This window comes from Procambarus clarkii, chromosome 48 (assembly GCF_040958095.1).
Source record: "Procambarus clarkii isolate CNS0578487 chromosome 48, FALCON_Pclarkii_2.0, whole genome shotgun sequence".
In the NCBI taxonomy this organism is placed as follows: Eukaryota; Metazoa; Arthropoda; class Malacostraca; order Decapoda; family Cambaridae; genus Procambarus; species Procambarus clarkii.
In genome coordinates this window covers 10,695,966-10,715,019 of record NC_091197.1, presented here as the reverse complement: position 1 = coordinate 10,715,019, position 19,054 = coordinate 10,695,966, and the positions used below count along the sequence as shown (strand labels likewise).

The 19,054-nt window shown below is 42.2% G+C and overlaps 1 protein-coding gene across 3 annotated transcripts in view; it reads right to left on the bottom strand.

Moving 5' to 3' along the window:
* fax (failed axon connections) overlaps positions 1-18,763 on the bottom strand; it is a 38,410-nt gene extending 19,647 nt beyond the window's left edge. For all 3 annotated transcript variants that reach the window (XM_045752878.2, XM_045752879.2, XM_045752880.2), the window contains exons 1-2: positions 18,292-18,763; positions 697-899 (exon numbers count right to left, since the gene is read on the bottom strand). In XM_045752878.2, coding sequence (XP_045608834.1) covers positions 697-899; positions 18,292-18,633 — 545 coding nt within the window. In that variant the 5' untranslated portion in view covers positions 18,634-18,763. The remainder of the gene's footprint in view (positions 1-696; positions 900-18,291) is intronic.
* Positions 18,764-19,054: the final 291 nt, after the last annotated feature.

Genomic DNA, 19,054 nt, shown 5'->3' with positions numbered 1-19,054 from the left:
TTAAAAGTAAGGGAAACCAAAAGCCTCTATTCAACATATTTCATAAACTACAGGGTTAGGGTGTGAATACGTATACTGTACCACCTGTTCTGTAATTACTTTAGAAACTAGCATATGATCCATATCCACCAGACCTTCACACTTGCATTGTACTACTCCAAAATGTGCCTATGCCATATAACTTCACCGTTGTAATCACTGTCATCATCTTATATCATGGTTGTTATGTTGAATGCAAATTTTACTGTAATGTACCTAGAAATAATCCTCAAATTATGCTACAATGTACCTGTCGATAAGCCTCAATTTTTACTAAAATTTACCTATTAATTTTCTTACAATGTACCTGATAACTTTTTTCAATTTTGCTACAAATTACCTACTTAAAATTATCTATTGGATTAAAGACCCGCCCGCAACGCTATGCATATTAGTGGCTTTACACGAATATAAAAACATCAATGCTATGTATCATTGTACCTTCTTGTAACTATATACATGTGTATAAATAAATAATTCAACTTTCCCAGAACAAGACCTTCGACGAGCCCCCGGCTTCCTGTTCTCATTGAGGCCACCAGTCCTCTGGTAAACTAAGGTGCCTAGTGCAGACTGCTAGCACCAATCTCTTACAAGCATTAGCAGTACCTCGAAGCAATTTCCAATGCCTCAAGGAGATAAAACATATAAACTTACCATGCAAAGTGATTTTCTATCATAGAGATTGTGGCATGGGCAACATTGCGCTGCTCAGGGGTGAGTCCACCGTCCAAATCTGCATTGTAGCGACTGCCCAGTTCTTTGATGATAATGGCAGAATCTGCTATCTCTTCACCATTCACCTCCACAAAGGGTAGTTGGCCCTTCTTACTCTTGTACTTCATCTTGTGATCCACATTCTGAAGAAACATATATTAATTTAAATTATACACATTATAAACACTTTCAGCAATGCCCTTCGCATCTGAAAACAAAAACAAATGCATCTATCTACTAACTAAACTTTGTCCAATGCATTCACATCAACCCAGTTTTTATTACTGTCTCATCCATGGGCGGTCTGAATATGTAACCAGTATTCAACATATTTAAGACACTTTTTATTTTTTTATTTAATAGCAATGAGTGTTGGGTGTTGGCCGTGTTGTGAGGGTTTGATTTCTTTGGTAGGAATAGTATAAACATTAATTAACTAAATTTAAGTTACCCACTATCATGTAAATCTGTTAATTTCTGCAAATAGGTTATTGATATAATATTTGATTTCTTAAATTACAACATACACTTGGGCCCTAATTTGTAATAATTTCTGCATTATGAGTCAACAGTGCCACAGTTTGCATAAACATATCTGCATGTGGCTTGTTTCATTGTTTTAGATTCAGCTACTCTGAAAAAAACGTTACAAGCAGCACAGGCTATGGTGAGCCCATCGTACTCACCTGGCACAGGAGATGTGCAGTGTATATGACAAAATTGATTTGTAATTATAATTTTGTAAAGATGTCTGCCCAACAATGTGGCCAGAATTTGTTTCAGTAATCTTTCCTAGTTACTTCACATTGCCTAAATTTCCATTACTTTTATGTGGAAACCCAAAAAAATACAAATTATTTTATATTCTGTTTTTCATATTCAGTACTGTCTACATTTAGTGCCTTATAAAAATCATCCAGTCATAAATTGTCTTGTGCTTCGCTCTTGTTCCCATTTAACTCTTCACTTGCCTACAGAATTAAAATTTATTTTTGAATTAATCTTCCTTCATATGCGACGCTTCTAATGTTCAAGATTACCGTTGTCATCCTTTTCAGTACACTTCCTAAAGAAACTGTCTATTGCTTAGTAAGGTACTAAAACCTGAACTGTATACAGTAATTGAAATGAGGCCTAATAAGAGTACTATAAATCTGCCCCAAGGTGGTTCCATGGATCATTGTCCCCATAGCCCAGTACATAACCAGGCCTCTTGTTCAACAGTGTTCAATCAGGTTGAGCATGGTTCTTAATGTTTACAAAATTGACCCATAAGAATGCTTATTACATGTACCCCTACTTTTCGATTAGATCCAAGCCCCTAAGAAAATATTTCAAGTGTCCAACTTTGGATCCAACCAGTCTCTCAGTTTAAGGTATACAGTATTTTAAGCAGTACTAATTAAGTACTGAATTGATTTGGGCAGCATTTCTCTAAATGTTACTTTTTGATGATGATTCCGAGGATCAACGTCCCTGTAGCCCGGTATCAGACTAGGCCTCCTGGTTGGTGATTTGCTCAACCAGGCTGTTCAAAGAGGCTGTTCTCCAGGACAGCAGCAATTTGTGTAAGCGCTCAATATTATTATTATTATTATTTTTTTAGGAAGGGAAAATGTAGTTTTAGATCAACATATAGTATAGATATTTCCACCCAGTCATGTGCAAAGCCTAAAGAAACTACTGTACTGTGACTTTCCTTGCTCAGATTTTCATGTGAAAGGCACAGAACACTACAGACAGAATGACAAACAGAAATATAGCTTGGAAGAAGAGCTAAATATTGTTTTAGAGCTAAAAAAAAAAGGCAGTTTCAGAAGGTGGAACAGAGGGAATGCTTGACACTGGAATCAGCATACAGGTACTGTAGTGAACCACACACACATACCAAAGTCACAGCTACCAGTACACCCCAAGTTACAAATTACAGTACTGTACATAAGACAGCAATGCTGCAACAACCAGTACAGAGCAGAACAAAGCCAATGTACCCTCTTATAACCAATCTCCCTGAAAAAAAAAACAGCCAAAAATGCATCAAATATAGTAACCTCACTTATCTTTGCCAACATACAACACGCTGTTTACCTCCGAGCAACACACTAAGTTAAGAGGCAGTTGTGGTGTGTTTGTCTCCTCATTAACACCTTGTATGCTGCCAGGAGTGTGGACAGCATACTTTTACCATCATCTGATATCACACATACACTCTCCATTGAAGACGCCAACTATAGCATACTAGGCTGGTAAATGGAACACACCAAGGCACAAGCTTCATCTGGCTTATTCCTTAAGCTAACCATATCTAACCATCTAACAATTTAATGCTGGGCTATGTGAAGAATAAGAGCCAAGTAAAGTAGGGCCTTTGCAAATATAGTTCAACATCACTTTAGCCATATAGCCTTCAGATACTCGACAAATAAAGTTCTTCCAACCTTACTTTTTATTATTGAGCTATAATTTTAGATTGATTAGGAATTTAATATATTTTTTTAATGCTGGGGTCATTTCTTCATTTGACAGCCATGGGAGTTGTGCAGTTATTTTAATTCTGGTAAGACTTTCATTTTGGCTACATGAATTATCTTTAGATAAAATTATTCTCAGCATTTTTAGTTTTTATAGTTTACACTTTGATGTTCCGGGTTTTTGATGATAAACATCATGGAACAAAGGAACTAAATTATTTGCAGTTTTACTTGTAAAAAGGGCAATGTTTTAATTTTTAATCAATTGAGAAATTGGTACTGTATATTACTTCTTATATAAATCAGTAAGTGCTGTAATTTTTTCTTGTAGGTTAGAAGGTGAGTCAAATTCAGCCCTGCAGTAACTCATCATAGATATTAATAAATATAACTATAAAGTGGTTTATAATTTATCCATTTATGACAAGTGTATACATAGAGAATGTATTCTTTTTTTCACCAGCTCACTAGGGTTGAAAAATCTAGAACTAGTTGGTGTTCTAAATCTAGAACACCACCAAATTGTTGGTAGTGTTCTAGATTTGATCTTCATAAACAATGAAGAAATAATCAGAGGGGGCATTACTATGTCCCTAATGTTCAATGGGCTTGAACAATATCAAATACCACATAAATTATAAGCTCATTGAAGTGTAAACTAACAAATACCCATAATAGATCTAAAAAAAAATAAAGATGAAGTGAGAGGCATTATTAAAAAAATACATTTTAATAATAAAAGGACAAGCCTACGAAAAAATTAAAATTGAACTTGCAAATATTCAATGGGGAACTGTTCTAAATAATACAAATACTGTGCTAGGATAGAACAACAGACTGCTGAAGCATAACAAAATCTGTCTGAAACAGGTCCCTTTGCAGAAAGCCAGAAAGAACCAGCTTAGAATGAATGCAGATGGCACTACAGATGAAGGAAAAGTAACGGAATTGCTTAAGCAGATACGACTAACCCTACAAAGAAAGAATAATTTAAACAATTGAATAAATATAACATACTAAAGCAATCATATCAGATCGAAGAAATGTAATTAGAACAGAAAGTCATTCAAGATAAAGAAAAAATCTTCATATATGCAAAATAAATAAAAAAGCAGTCAGTTTTGGAAAATCACTCCATGGTCACATTTATCAAATGCTTTTGCAAAGTCCATGTGTACTGTATATACTGTATCTTGCATCCTAGGGAGGGGGGGGGCCTGGTTTATGTAATGTATGTACTGTATAACCTGGCTTCCTGTATCCCGACACAATGATTTATTATTATATTCACTACAGCCAGCACAGTTCGACCAGCACTTCACGAATACGTCCACTTTTGTTCCAGTATCAGGGCCAATCCTATTTCTAATCTATGTGAATGACTCATAAAGGATAGACTCCTTCCTCTTAATGCTTGCCACCACAAAACTTTGAGGATATACCTAAATATGATAGAAACTGTAAGAACCAAAAGAATGAACAGGACAGGATAAATACAGAAACCCCACATTTTCCAAATAGCAGTGGAAAATTTGTGGCAATTTTAATGATTATTGAGACATTCCAAAATCAATAGAGGTTTAAAGGAAGGAGGTCTGGTGCCTTGGTGCTTGGCTACTGAGCCTGGAGCAGGTCGCAATCCCTTCTTCCTAAGTAGTTACCACATAATATTAAACATCCAATCTTTCAAAACAAAGAACTGTGGCAATCGGCTATGCAAGGCAATGTGGGGAAATTATGGAATATTCTCAGCAATTGACAAATATAAAGGACGGAATCTTGACAATACAAATGATTATTCAATATTAATCCTAAGGTGAGGAAAAGTATGTTGTATTACAAAAAGAAAAGCTGTGGAAGCAGTGCTTGGCAATAGTGCGCGGGAGGGTAGAGGGAGTAGGAGCATCCTAGCGCAGACGTGGACGGCAGGTCTTTGTGTGCAGTAGTCTGGCGCTGGCAGGCGGGCAACAGGGGGCATGGGAGGATAGCCCCGGGTGGGGAGGAGAGGAAGGGCGGGCGGCGGCGAGTGGGAGGAACGCACTGGGATCAATATACGCACGTGCATCAGGCCGCGTGACCTACACAAGGGGACCATCAACACTCCCTAAATGAAGTGTAACCCCAACTGTAGTTTTAACCTATAGTTAAAGTTTAAGGTTGAATGCTAATTAAACTAATTTCCTAAACAATGCTTCCCGTCCTACCTAAATAGTACAGGTATTGCGAAGTGGTTACATGTGTTACTACCTAAAGTCTAGTATATGTAAATACAGTAGTAATTTTAAGGATGACTAGTTTACCCGTGTTGAGTTTAAGTTACTCTAAGCCTGTTCCCTCGAGGCCCACAGCTCTATATAACCATCACATCCTTGCTCATCAGGCACTGCCTTTGTTCCAACCATATTTAGTAATTATTTTTCCAAATTTTGACATCGACAAAGGGGATAAGCAGGTTAACAAAATTCAGTGCAAGGGTTATACTGTAGTCTGAAATTACTAAAAAAAAAAAAGTTGTATGGTCACTAGACAGCCTAAGTTAAAAGATTTGTAAAAAGAATCTGCCTTCTTTTTGTGCATAGCTACTACATAGTCTCCCCGGCTTGGCGCCTCTTTTGATAATTACTTATATGGGCTTATTAATTAGCCTACCAGTCTTCCTCTTATGGTTTCGTGGAGAGCAGTGTCTATATATAGTAGTGAAAGTTTACACCGTTCAAACAACACTAGTGACTGCATGTGAACAACACTCATATTTAACTAAATAATCTGTCACACAAAAATCGATGCGGCTGATGGTGGAGGCTAGCGCAGGAGCTGACTGGCTGACAGATGAGCGAACCGAGGAGCAACCTATCGGGAGCCAAACAAATTTCCACAAGAACCACTAGAAATGAATGGACATATAGGGTCAAATACAGTACTTGCAAATATATAACAGTATGGAAATTACGAGTAAAATCAAAATCACTAAGCATCAATACTAATAAGCTACGTGATGCAGACTGCACTTAATAATTACTGAAGTTTATCTGTGGCAAGGTTTTTACTAGTCGACGGGCCCGAGGCCATACTGATCAGCTAGGTATTTTTGCTTGAGCCGGCCCTACATAGTAACCTGGAAGATATGATAATGCTGCAGGAACGTATGTAGTTAGTTACCGCTTGTATCTTAACCCAGTAAGTGGTATCCAAGTACAGTACGTACTAGTAATTCAACATTGTGGAAAGCGACGTGAGTGCAACCGAACATACTCTGGACCTGCTCGCCTTGCTGGCTTGCTTGCCTTCACGCATCTGGAATTACAGCTCACACTAGGCTCCAGAAACCTACGGCGCACTCACCGTCAGGACAGTTATATTTATCCTGCTCTACCCTAAGCTGAATTATTATATAGTGTAGTCATTTTATTTACCCTTGACAGGGTCAGAGCAAAGTCAAAGATACCCACAATATGCAGGTCAAAAAAATGTATATGCCAAAAAATATTTTGTCACAAATCCATGAGAAAAATAGCATGGCACTACTCAGATTAGATAGTTGCTGCTACTTCTGTAAAAATTATGTAGGCTAGTTATATCTCATTACATTTTACTGACAGCCCGATCTGCCAAATTGTTGGTGCCTGTAGCCTGCAGTCAAAAGCAGGCACATCTCTACATGTACTATATAAGTTAAACCCTGTGACTAAGAAAAGGTCTGAATGAAAGTATTTAGCACATTGCCACGCCTCCTCTTATGAGATATTACTTTAGAGTACACATTTTGAACCAGTCCCAATATTTTCCTTATGCAAATTATAAATAATCCATCACCAGGGACTACAATAAGGAATGTTATGAGTTTCTAATTGTATAGAGCCGGTCGGCCGAGCGGACAGCACGCTGGATTTGTGATCCTGTGGTCCCGGGTTCAATCCCAGGCGCCGGCGAGAAATAATGGGCAGAGTTTCTTTCACCCTATGCCTCTGTTACCTAGAAGTAAAATAGGTACCTGGGTGTTAGTCAGCTGTCACGGGCTGCTTCCTGGGGGTGGAGGCCTGGTCGAGGACCGGGCCGCGGGGATCTCAAGATAGATGTTCAACTGCAGTCGCGGCTCGCCATAGGAGCTGCAGTCCCCCCACCCACTCACTGTCGGGTGTATTACTCCTTCAACCTCACACTAGAGGGGGTAGAAATAGCCTAAACTACTCTATCCCTTTGAGATGTATTTCTTTCTTGTCTCAACAAACATACTTGAACTTGAACTCACACTAGAATAATAAACAACCAACAAATGTGTCATAACAAAGTCTTTGTTGTTTTCATTATATTTATAATTGAATTTTGAAAATTTTCATTAAAACGAGACAGAAACAGATGTTTCATTCTGCACGAGTGTAGGATTTATTGGCGCTACATCTGGCAATGTAGAGCCAGCTTCACTAAACAGTTGGAAGCTAACAATTTAATTTTAGTGAATAATTTTACAGTAAATACCAAAGACCTCCCTAGTAATACACTTCAACAGTTGCAGCCTATTCCATGCCTGAAAATGATAAACTGACAGCTCACTATACTACACACAATAGATTTACGTAAATCAGAAAACATCACTGACCTGTTGGAGATTATGAACGACTATCGTTTACAGCCAACATCTTCAGAAACTGAAGCTACTGAAATTGTTAATAAATCCAATGACAACGGCACATGCAAAAAGGTGTTTTTTAACTTCGAAGAAGTTCAAAACTTTTTTGTGCAGTACCATGGAGAATGACTGCTCTAGCAATGATATACAATTGATTGAAAATACTGTATAACAAATGGAGGATTTTAATTAACAAGTAATAACCATTTTGCTACATTGAAGAGCCGACGCATTGATTTTCTTTTCACGTAATATTGACGCACTGATTTTCTTTTCAAGCAATATGTGGCACTACTTCGGCCATCCATACCTCCTCCACCAACCTAACAATGGCCTGGTATTAGGTTTGATATTTATTTATTTATTTTTATCTTAATTATTTATTTTTATTATTATTATGATACTGCTATGTGAAGCGCTTGCAGTACTGCAGTCCCTCCATTTTATTTTTCCACGAGCCGCCTCTGTTCAACTGTATAACGACAGTGAATGACACAACTTTCACATTCTTTAGGTATGCAAGCCTTTTTTTACTCATAGGTTTATAATACCAATCAAGTCATGGTAGAGCTTGATGATCACAAACACACTACATGATGTAACTAAAACATTTGGGGATACCTTCGTATTAAAATTTAATTAAACAAACCATTCTCCAAATACAGTATTCTACAACGGATGACAAGCTTCACTATGATAATTCACTTCTTGCCAGCCAACTGACTGCAACTATTTCCTTAAGAGACCTGCACCAATCAAATTGTATACATTTGCAAACAAAACTAAGCCAAGTCTAGAAAGTGAATCCGAACTGAAATCTAGGCCATATCAATTTCAAGGTGGAAGGTCAAAAATGTAAACCATATCAAATGGTTTAAACTTTTGACCTTCCATGCAGGCAGGCAGCGTGGCTCAGCATGAGGCGCGACAAGCCACGTCCGGTAAGCTGGGATGAGGACAGTTGCACCCTCCCTCACCGCCCCCGGACCACTCCACCCTCGCAAACGTTTCCAACCCACCAGCGGCTCCGTTATTTAAAATGACCATATATTTATTAGAACAAAATTAAAAATACAGACTAAATATTTCAGGCATCAGGCTTACTTGCCAGCTTATTAGTATTAAGCTTCAACACACTTAAGTTTAATGTACACTGGAAAAATAAATCTGCCTCGGCAAATACATTCCAAGCTACTGCAGCTAAGCTCTAGTATTTTCGAGTTGCACGCTTTCCACGGGCAAAGTGAAGTAAATGCGTAAGCACGAAATATGAAATCTTTTTGCCCTGCCAATGTAGGCCTACTACATTCGTTGAAAAGTTACTGTAACTGCAACTCATCATTAGATATACAGGATCGGGAGGGTGTCAGGGAAAGTGACAGTGCTAACAAAAATTATGTAAATTCTAAATCGATCATCCAGTGACAGTCACTTTGTCTTTCAAATTACCAACAAACACATATGGGAACCTACACGTTGTAAATTGTACTTGAGGATACGCTATGTTCGTACACTTCAAGCTAATATTAGGTCCAGATGGGTAGAACGCCGGAAGTTCCGGCCTGAGCAGGTAAGGGAAAGGAACGTAATGATGGACCAGGGTACGGTGTATTAGCAGGGGTTGGAGGGAGCGATATGCGAGGAAGACATGCGCATCCAAACTGTACCCAAAAACTGTATTTTCTAATAATACAGTAGTTATGCCTAGAATAGGTTGGACGTTTTTTGTTCTGATAGCAGTTGTTTAAATTTGCAGTACGATGGTCAGCGTCTTGCACTCGGCGGCTGACCCGACGCGAAAAACGAGTGTCCCTACAGCAAATATACAAAACAATAACAGCTACTGCAGCTATCTTGAGGTATCTTGAGATGATTTCGGGGCTTTTTAGTGTCCCCGCGCCTCCATCCCCAGGAAGCAGCCCGTGACAGCTGACTAACACCCAGGTACCTATTTTACTGCTAGGTAACAGGGGCATAGGGTGAAAAAAACTCTGCCCATTGTTTCTCGCCGGCGCCTGGGATCGAACCCAGGACCACAGGATCACAAGTACAGCGTGCTGTCCGCTCGGCCGACCGGACAGCATTCGACCGGACACCAGTATAATTTATGCAAGGCGCAAGACTGAACAAGGTAATACGAAATTTTAAAATATGCCAATTATGCTGTGTTTTTTAAAATTCTGGCAAGATGTTGGTGTTCCATATGTTTACCATCATTAGAATATATTGTTAAGTTAAGACATTTTGGCATGAGATATATTTTTACAGCCATCGTTGTCCATCAAATTTGATTTGGTAGTATAGAATTTATTTCGGTATCAAGACATGCATCTGATAAATTCTATAAGCAACAATTTACAGTACAGTATTAGGATCGTTCTTTTATGGCTTCCCCCTATACATCATACAATTATTGGGGGCCTAGAAATAGCGTGGTGTGTGTTGGGGCTTGGCAAAAAAATCCCGAAGACACTTTTAGTTTGGGGATTTTGTGAACGCATGTTTCTGCAATTGTCAATTTCTTAATTGTCAGTATTTCTTATTTTGTTTTCAATTATATAGTTTGTCCCTATGTATCATTTGGGCCAATATTGGTAGATCGTGTTGCCTGGTTACACTTGCTGACTGACGAATATGGACTATGGTGGTCGATACTTTATAAGGTAGTGTCTAAAGCCGACGAAACCAACAGCAAGAGTTCTCGTCTGAACTGTAAGGAGTACAACCGTCAGGGCTGAGCTGGTCAATGTTCACAGATGACCCTTCCAACCGCCAAACATAATACTGTAGCTACATTGCCGTCACTCGCCATTTAAAACTTTACGATGCTGTACAAAGCCGACTTCATATGATCTAAATTCATACCTATTCATATTAAATAATGTTCAGTAAGGATCTTATGATTTCCTGTAGGCCGTCATCTGCAACAGTAGCATTTCCAGGGAACAAGCAGGATGTAGTTCGACAGCACGTAACAAAATAATAAAAAAATCTAAGTGTACAGTATATACATTTTTATATGAAAGATATAATGGGTTATGTTAGCACGGGTTTCAGCGGTTAATTTGTACGAGCCAAGTCACTAACAAAAGTTGTGTTAAAACTAATTTTTTAACAATTAGCAGGGTATTAACTTACATAATTAATCGTATTACACCAACAGCTCGTATTAACCTTAAAACTAATCAATGAGTTCATGTTGTTCGTTTTCGTTGGTGAAGTGAGCCAGGCCTTCTGAACCGAAATTTCCCAAGCCTGTAAGATCCAGCCCAATTTCCCAAGATCCAGCTATTTTATAAATTGCCTAACTAAACCGCATCACCCTCCAGCCTGTCCTTAGGCTAGGCTCGTTAATTAAAGCAGCGACCGTGCCCAAAGACGCATTCATAAATTTTAAGTGTAATAAAATAATTTCTTATAAATAAATATTATTATACATTAAAATTCTGTGTACTATATAGTTAGCCGTAGGTTAGGTGTTTAGGTTTTGCTGGTGATTACTTATATTTGTAGTACGTGCATGAAGCATTGCGAGTTGCAATTCAAGCAGTGGGCGTGAACGAAGCACTGTTCGAGAAAAGTGCATACGTCATTAGTTGTGAGTCACGTGTAAACAGCTTTAAATCATAAACATGGGGTTTGGTGGCTGGATTAACGAGCATTTAAGTCTTTGTTGATGAGGACGGGCTGCATCTCTGGCTGTTACGGTTACGAAGGTTTGGCGCCTCAAGCAAATGGTTGTTTACCACTAAGCATGAGCGACGTGACTTACCCGAGCGTCACGCTCGGGTAAGTTCGAACCATTCATCGAGGCTTTAGAGCACTTGATATGACTTTCTAAAGTTAATGTCTGGCCGGGTCAGCAAAGGACTAGGACAGAACATCTTGGGACAAGCTGGAGTGAACCAGGTTTAATTCGCTATGACGACGCCTTAAAGGTAAGATTAGGAATAATTTGCTTTTGAGAGAATCTAGTGTCAACAGAATTATTGTTATGGATGTTATTAATGTCATTACTTATTGCATTATCCTTTAAGTACTGGTTCAAGTAATGTTAAAGTATTATGGATAATTTGTCAACAGGACTTGCTAAAAGATTTTATGAATACTGTATTATTAATTACGATATGAGCACATTGGTTCTTTTTGTGTTATGATATACATAATATTTGTTGGAATTTGTCCCCATTGTCGCTCCTCTTAGACACCTTGGTATTCAACCAGGCTGTTTAAATATTGGTTCTCGGCACAAGGATTAAATGTTTAAAACTTATCATTGGATAGAGGTCCAGGCCTAACGACCCTCGTGCTATAGAAAACAACTTTAGGCCAGCAGTTTCAGGTTCGTTAAACATTTGACCGTAATCCCCCTCCTAACCCCCCCCCCCCAAATAAATACAATCCAACCAGAGCATTCTAAAATGCTCTGATGCGGGCGAATTGAGCCGAATACGCGTTTAGCATTTTCTATTTTTCACGTAGTTTTTCTGCATATTATATGTATTATATATGTATAAATTTCATATAGACTACCGTATATTCAGAAAATTAGACACGTTTCTCTAAGTCAGAAATTAAAGGATAAGATGAAGTTTCGGTCTGTCCTGAACTTCATAATGATCCAGGACGGAAAGAAACGTTATCACTTCATTTATCTTCTGACTTGTACGTTGGTAACGGCTGTATATAAATAGATTTGATCCAGGACTGAACACTCCTTTGCAAGATACAAAATACAGCATGGGAAATCAATTCAGTCGATTCAAAATTTCCACAATTTATATTTAGTCAAGCCTTTAAAATGGACGAAAGATTAACATATGCCGTTTAATGGGGAGAGATCTGAACTTATGTATTCTAATTTACAAGATATCAGATGGACAATGTTAAAATTGACAAATACGAATGTGTAAAATATCTGGGCGTCATAATTAAGAGCGATCTGAACACAAACACTCAATGTAGAAATATTTGAATGAGGTACTTTTAATAGGCCTACTGGGATTTATATTTAGTTACCTTTGTCTTCTATGTACACATTAACCCCCCAAAATTATAAATCTCCTTTTTATGGAAATTGAAAACGCTTAATCTACATTCTTCATAAATGCAGAGTAATGGTAAATCTTAGATAAGTGTTGCACAAACAATGGAAATGCACATTAATTTTACTAAAATATCCTGGTAATTAGACCTATTAGTCATATGCACATGCACTCGCTGGCGCCTGACAGCTGAGTGGACAGTGCTTCGGATTCGTAGTCCTGAGGTTCTGGGTTCGATCTCCGATGGAGGCGGAGACAAATGGGCAAAAAAATTTCACCCTGATGCCCTTGTTACCTAGCAGTAAAATATGTACCTGGGAGTTAGCTGCTACGGGCTGCTTCCTGGGGGGGGGGGGTGTAACAAAAAGGAGGCCTGGTCGAGGACCGGGCCGCGGGGACGCTAAGCCCCGAAATCATCTCAAGATAACTTCAAGATAGATGCAAGATACTTGAAAGAATCGTCTTAAAACCGCCTGTCACATAAAAACTTAAGAGGGAGGGGGATCAATGGATTTGTTAGAGGGAACACGGCCAATTGAACAGTTAACTATTTGCCTAATGATGGTTAAGTATTGGCTTAAGTTAAGTAGAGTAGATGCCAAGCCTGAAGCCAGGTTCGACTTGTGACAACTTGGTCCAACAGTGCTGGGTAGTGGGTGCACTGGAAAGTGTAATATGGAGTGTTGGGTGCTCACTTTGATGTACACACCTAATCTGTCTATCAATACCCATGTCCTGGTATCATGGGGCTGCTATTGTCATACTTAAAATGATACAACGTATGTATGCTCAGTTATAGACTATGCCGCACCACTTATCCACACACTCCTTAGCAATATAAGAAGGCTCGAAAGAATAAGACAATTAAATAATAACAATTCTTGTGTCGCAAATACTGTGCAGTGCGTGCAACCAGTCTCCTAGGTACGGCCCGGTGCGGTGCGTGCAACCAGTCTCCTAGGTACGGCCCGGTGCGGTGCGTGTAACCAGCCTCCTAGGCTTGGCCTGGTGCAGTGCGTGCAACAAGCCTCCTATGCCCGGTCCGCTGCGTGCAACATTGAGGCCCGAGACTGTTCAACACGCTTCCGCTACACAAAAGGGGCATAACTGGCCGAACCCCTCACAGGGTTCAAGAGAGAACTTGATAAGCATCTCCAAAGGATAACTGAACAACCAAGCTGTGACTCATAGGTCAGGCTGCGAGCAGCCGCGTCCAACTGCCTGGTTAACCTGTCCAGTAACGACAAGGACCGGGACGTTATGCCCCGAAATTGTCTAAAGGTAATCTCAAGAATCTCAATTCTCGCCTCGGCCCGGCCCAGTGCGTGCAACCAGCCTCCTCGAACCCGGCCAGAAGCGTGCAACCAACCTCCTAGGAAAACGTTTTTAAAACAGTCTAACGTTCTCTGACTTTCAGAAATCATTCCCGCCTTGAAAAGCAAATAGAGTATCGATCAGTATTCCAGGCGAAGAGAAGGGAACAATCAGGGGAAAACGCCAAGCAATTACGACTATATAGTGCTGGGAAGGGGTCAGAATAAGGATTTGGGATGGGACGAAGGGAAGGAATGGTGCCCAACCACTTGGACGGTCGGGGACTGAACGCCGATCTGCATGAAGCGAGACCGTCCAGCCCAAGTGGTTGGGCGTATTCCAGGCGAGTTAGCAACAAAAATTTGAAATGCTGGAGCATCACTGTGGTGGCATTACAATTCTTTATTTGAATGTTCTTCGTCCATCCAACCATTTTCCAGACTGCTGCCAAGCTTGCTTTAATATGATCACTAAACGTTATGTCATCCGAAGTCATTCTTAGATCCTCCACTGACGTCCTTAACCTTCCTCGTAACCTGCATAAGCTGCACCTGCCTAGTACCTGCATAAGCCGCCTCGCCCTGCTCCGCCCAGATTTTACCATTGTCGAAGCGCTTTGCCCTGCCCAAAGGATACTTATCAACTAGACTGCTATTCATACGTCAGGCTGCGAGCAGCTGCGATTAAAAGCATATTTGACCAGATCATCAACCAACAGGCCTGGTCATTGACCGGGCCGCGGGGAAGCTAATCCTCGGAACGAAAGGTATACCTCCTTGCTCTGCCCTGCCCAATAGGTTAGTTACCTCGAGTTGGTTCCGACAACCAATATCCCTGCGGCTGTTTTCCGGCCTGGTCTAGTGAGACAGGCTGTTATAGACGTCGCGCCATGCAATCTGACATGAAACTGTTCGGTTGATCATGTACCCTTCTGAGGAGTTTATCTAGTTCTCTTGGAACACAAAGGTCAGTGTTATAGTCATAATGGCTTAGTACTTTCCCCTGATAATTACCTTTGGAACACCAAGAGATCGGCTAGTTGTACCCTTATGCAGTGTTGAAAAACGTCTCGAGTTTTAATGCGTATAGACTTATGTAAGATGCCTATTGCATCTCTTACTTTTCAATGGGATACGGTCAAATCTTACACATGACGGTTTGACAAAAGCTCGTCCTCGGTGTTAAAACTGGTAGTTAGGTTAGGCTGCGTTACGTGGTTGGGTAGGTTTTAAAATCTAATGAACCGTCTTGTGGTGTGTGACTTGCAAATAAATAACGCGTGTGTGTACTCACCTAGTTGTACTTGTGGGGTTGCACTTCGGCTCTTTGGTCCCGCCTCTCAACTGTCAAACTGGTGTACTCCTTAAGCCTACTGGGCTCTATCAAATTTACATTTGAAACTGTGTATGGAGTCTGCCTCCACCACATCACTGCTTAATGCATTCAAATTGTTAACTACTCTGACACTGAAAACATTCTATGTGGCTAATTTGTGTACTAAGTTTCCACCTGTCCCCTTGTTGTGTTCCACCCGTGCTAACGTAAGTGTGTGTGAGAAAGAGAGAGAGAGAGAGAGAGGCTTAGAATTGCGAGATTTGACAAAACTATATAGCTTAATTAAAATACGAATGATTGATAACTTGTATACATCTCATAACACGACCAAATTCAGGCTATATATCCAAATGCAATGTAAACTATATTATCTCTTGGTATTGAGGGGTGCATCTTGCCTCCTTCCCATATTAATTAATATGACGATTTGTCACGTTCTACTAAAAATCTTTGCTGGAAACGCTATGCGCGTTAGTGACTTTACAGGAATGTAAAATCATCATTATGTACTCTATTAACCCCCAATGTACCTTCTTGTATATAAATAAATGCCATCATTATGGGAATTTATTCATATTTTGAAACCATTAACATTGGAGCTTTAAATGTACAATAAGTGTTCATACGAGGACGTTGTTACCTAGACATATAACCCTTGCAAACTATCACCAAGTTTGCTCAAAGAGAAAGGTCGATTTCACATAAACATCCAATATATTGTGATGTTATATTCCCTAGCAACCCACAATAAGCCGTGGCCAGGGCCTCGGGGGACAGGTATAGCTCGGCCAACGGCGCAGCCACCACGCCATCACCGAGACTACAACGCAGCGGCTGCCTGTGCTGTAACCAAGCAAAGTGCTGACAGGTAGGTATAATCCTTCTCCTGACTGCCTCGTAGGTGAGCAAACCTGAATAGGTTCCCCCATCTTCAGGTAGCAGGACTGAGGGTGTGGAGAGGAGAGGGGCGTGTGGGGCCAAGTGGGGATGTGTGGGTGTACGTGACTGTGGGAGTGTACTCGACACTGGATGATGCGGAGGGGGGGGAGGGGGCTATGGGAGTGTACTCGACACTATATGTGGGGGAGACTGTGGGTGTTTACTCTCCTAGTTGTGCTTGCGGGGGTTGAGCTCTGGCTCTTTGGACCCGACACTGGATGTGGGGGTGACTGTGGGAGCGTACTCGACACTGGATGTGACTGTGGGAGTGTACTCGACACTGGATGTGACTGTGGGAGTGTACTCGACACTGGAAGTGGGGGTGACGGAGTGTACTCGACACTGGAAGTGGGGGGTGACTGGGAGTGTACTAGACACTGGATGTGGGGGTGACTGGGAATGTACTCGACACTGGATGTGGGGGTGACTGTGGGAGTGTACTCGACACTGGATGTAGGGGGAACACTGTGGGAGTGTACTCGACACTGGATGTGGGGATGACTGGGAGTGTACTCGACACTGGATGTGGGGGGTGACTGGGAGTGTACTCGACACTAGATGTGGGGATGACTGGGAGTGTACTCGAGACTGGATGTGGGGGTGACTGTGGGAGTGTACTCGAGACGATGTGGGGGGTGACTGGGAGTGTACTCGAGACTGGATGTGGGGGTGACTGTGGGAGTGTACTCGAGACTGGATGTGGGGGTGACTGTGGGAGTGTACTCGAGACTGGATGTGGGGGTGACTGGGAGTGTACTCGAGACGATGTGGGGGGTGACTGGGAGTGTACTCGAGACTGGATGTGGGGGTGACTGTGGGAGTGTACTCGAGACTGGCTGTGGGAATGACTGGGAGTGTACTCGAGACTGGATGTGGGGGTGACTGGGAGTGTACTCGACTGGATGTGAGGGTGACTGTGGGAATGTACTCGAGACTGGCTGTGGGGATGACTGGGAGTGTACTCGACACTGGATGTGGGGATGACTGGGAGTGTACTCGACACTGGATGTGGGGATGACTGGGAGTGTACTCGACACTGGATGTGGGGATGACTGGGAGTGTACTCGACACTGGATGTGACTGGGAGTGTACTCGACACTGGATGTGGGGGTGACTGGGAATGTACTCGAGACTGGATGTTGGGGTTGACTGTGGGAATGTACTCGACACTGGATGTTGGGATGACGGAGTGTACTCGACACTGGATGTGGGGGTGACTGTGGGAGTGTCAATGTGGGCGTTAGTGTGTGGAACTGAGTGTGAGAGACTGTCGGGTGTGTGTGGGCGTGTCGGGTGTGTGGGCGTGTCGGGTGTGTGGGCGTGCCGGGTGTGTGTGGGCGTGCCGGGTGTGTGTGGGCGTGCCGGGTGTGTGTGGGCGTGCCGGGTGTGTGTGGGCGTGCCGGGTGTGTGTGGGCGTGCCGGGTGTGCGGGCGTGTGTGCGGGAGTCTCAGGTGTGTGTGTGTGGGCGTGCCGGGTGTGTGTGGGCGTGCCGGGTGTGTGGGCGTGCCGGGTGTGCGGGAGTCTCAGGTGTGTGTGCGGGAGTCTCAGGTGTGTGTGTGGGCGTGTCAGGTGTGTGTGTGGGCGTGTCAGGTGTGTGTGTGGGCGTGTCAGGTGTGTGTGTGGGCGTGTCAGGTGTGTGTGTGCGTGTCAGGTGTGGTGTGCGTGTCGGGCGTGTGTGGGCGTGTCGGGCGTGTGTGGGCGTGTCGGGTGTTTGCGGGCGTGTGTGTGGGCGTGTGTGTGTGTGTGTGGGCGTGTGTGTGTGTGTGTGTGGGCGTGCCAGGTGCGTGTGTGTGGCGGGACTGACCTGGTACTGGAGGTGGGCGAGGCGGAGCCAGGTCTCCACCTTGAGGCAGTAGGGGCTGAGGGAGGGGAGGACGGGCGTCCTGGTGAACTGGTACAGGTACACCACGTCCTTCTCAAAGTCCAGCTTGTGCACGGCCGGCTTGGGCGGCGGCGCCTCCTTCTTCGCCTTGTCCTCCTTCTTCTTCTCCTCTTCCTTCTTCTCTTTGTCTGCCTTCTCGGCCTTATCGTCAGCCTTCTCCTCCGCGTTATTAACCTCCGCCTCCTCCTTCTTCACCTCTTCTTTCACTTCCTCCTTCTTCTCCTCCGTCTGCTCTACAACCTTCGTCTCCGTCTCGGTCGTCATTGTCAATTTATAGATGTTTAAAAAAACTTAACAGTTAAAAACGCAAAGAACAAGCGTAGGGGATTCACGCGCCAGCGACAATCTCGCCTCGTCCGCCCGACACACACTGACCGCCTGGGCCACGCCCGCCTCCCGCCTCAAAGCCAAGCCGGTGACGTCACGCCAACGACGCCTGCTCATTGGGCCGCGCTCAGTCATATGAGAGTCTTGTGTTCCCCCACTCTGTAAATTCCACTTCTCGCCATTATACTCTCTTTTAAAATATTTATCAATAATGCAATCGCTTTATGAAATGTCACTTAAGTCTGTGGAATGTTTATCTATTTGTGTGTGACTGTATAATATGTTATTTGACCTTAGAGCTTCCCCGCCATTTTTAAAGTCAAGATAATGCCCAGATGTTCCTCCACTTGTTGGTCAC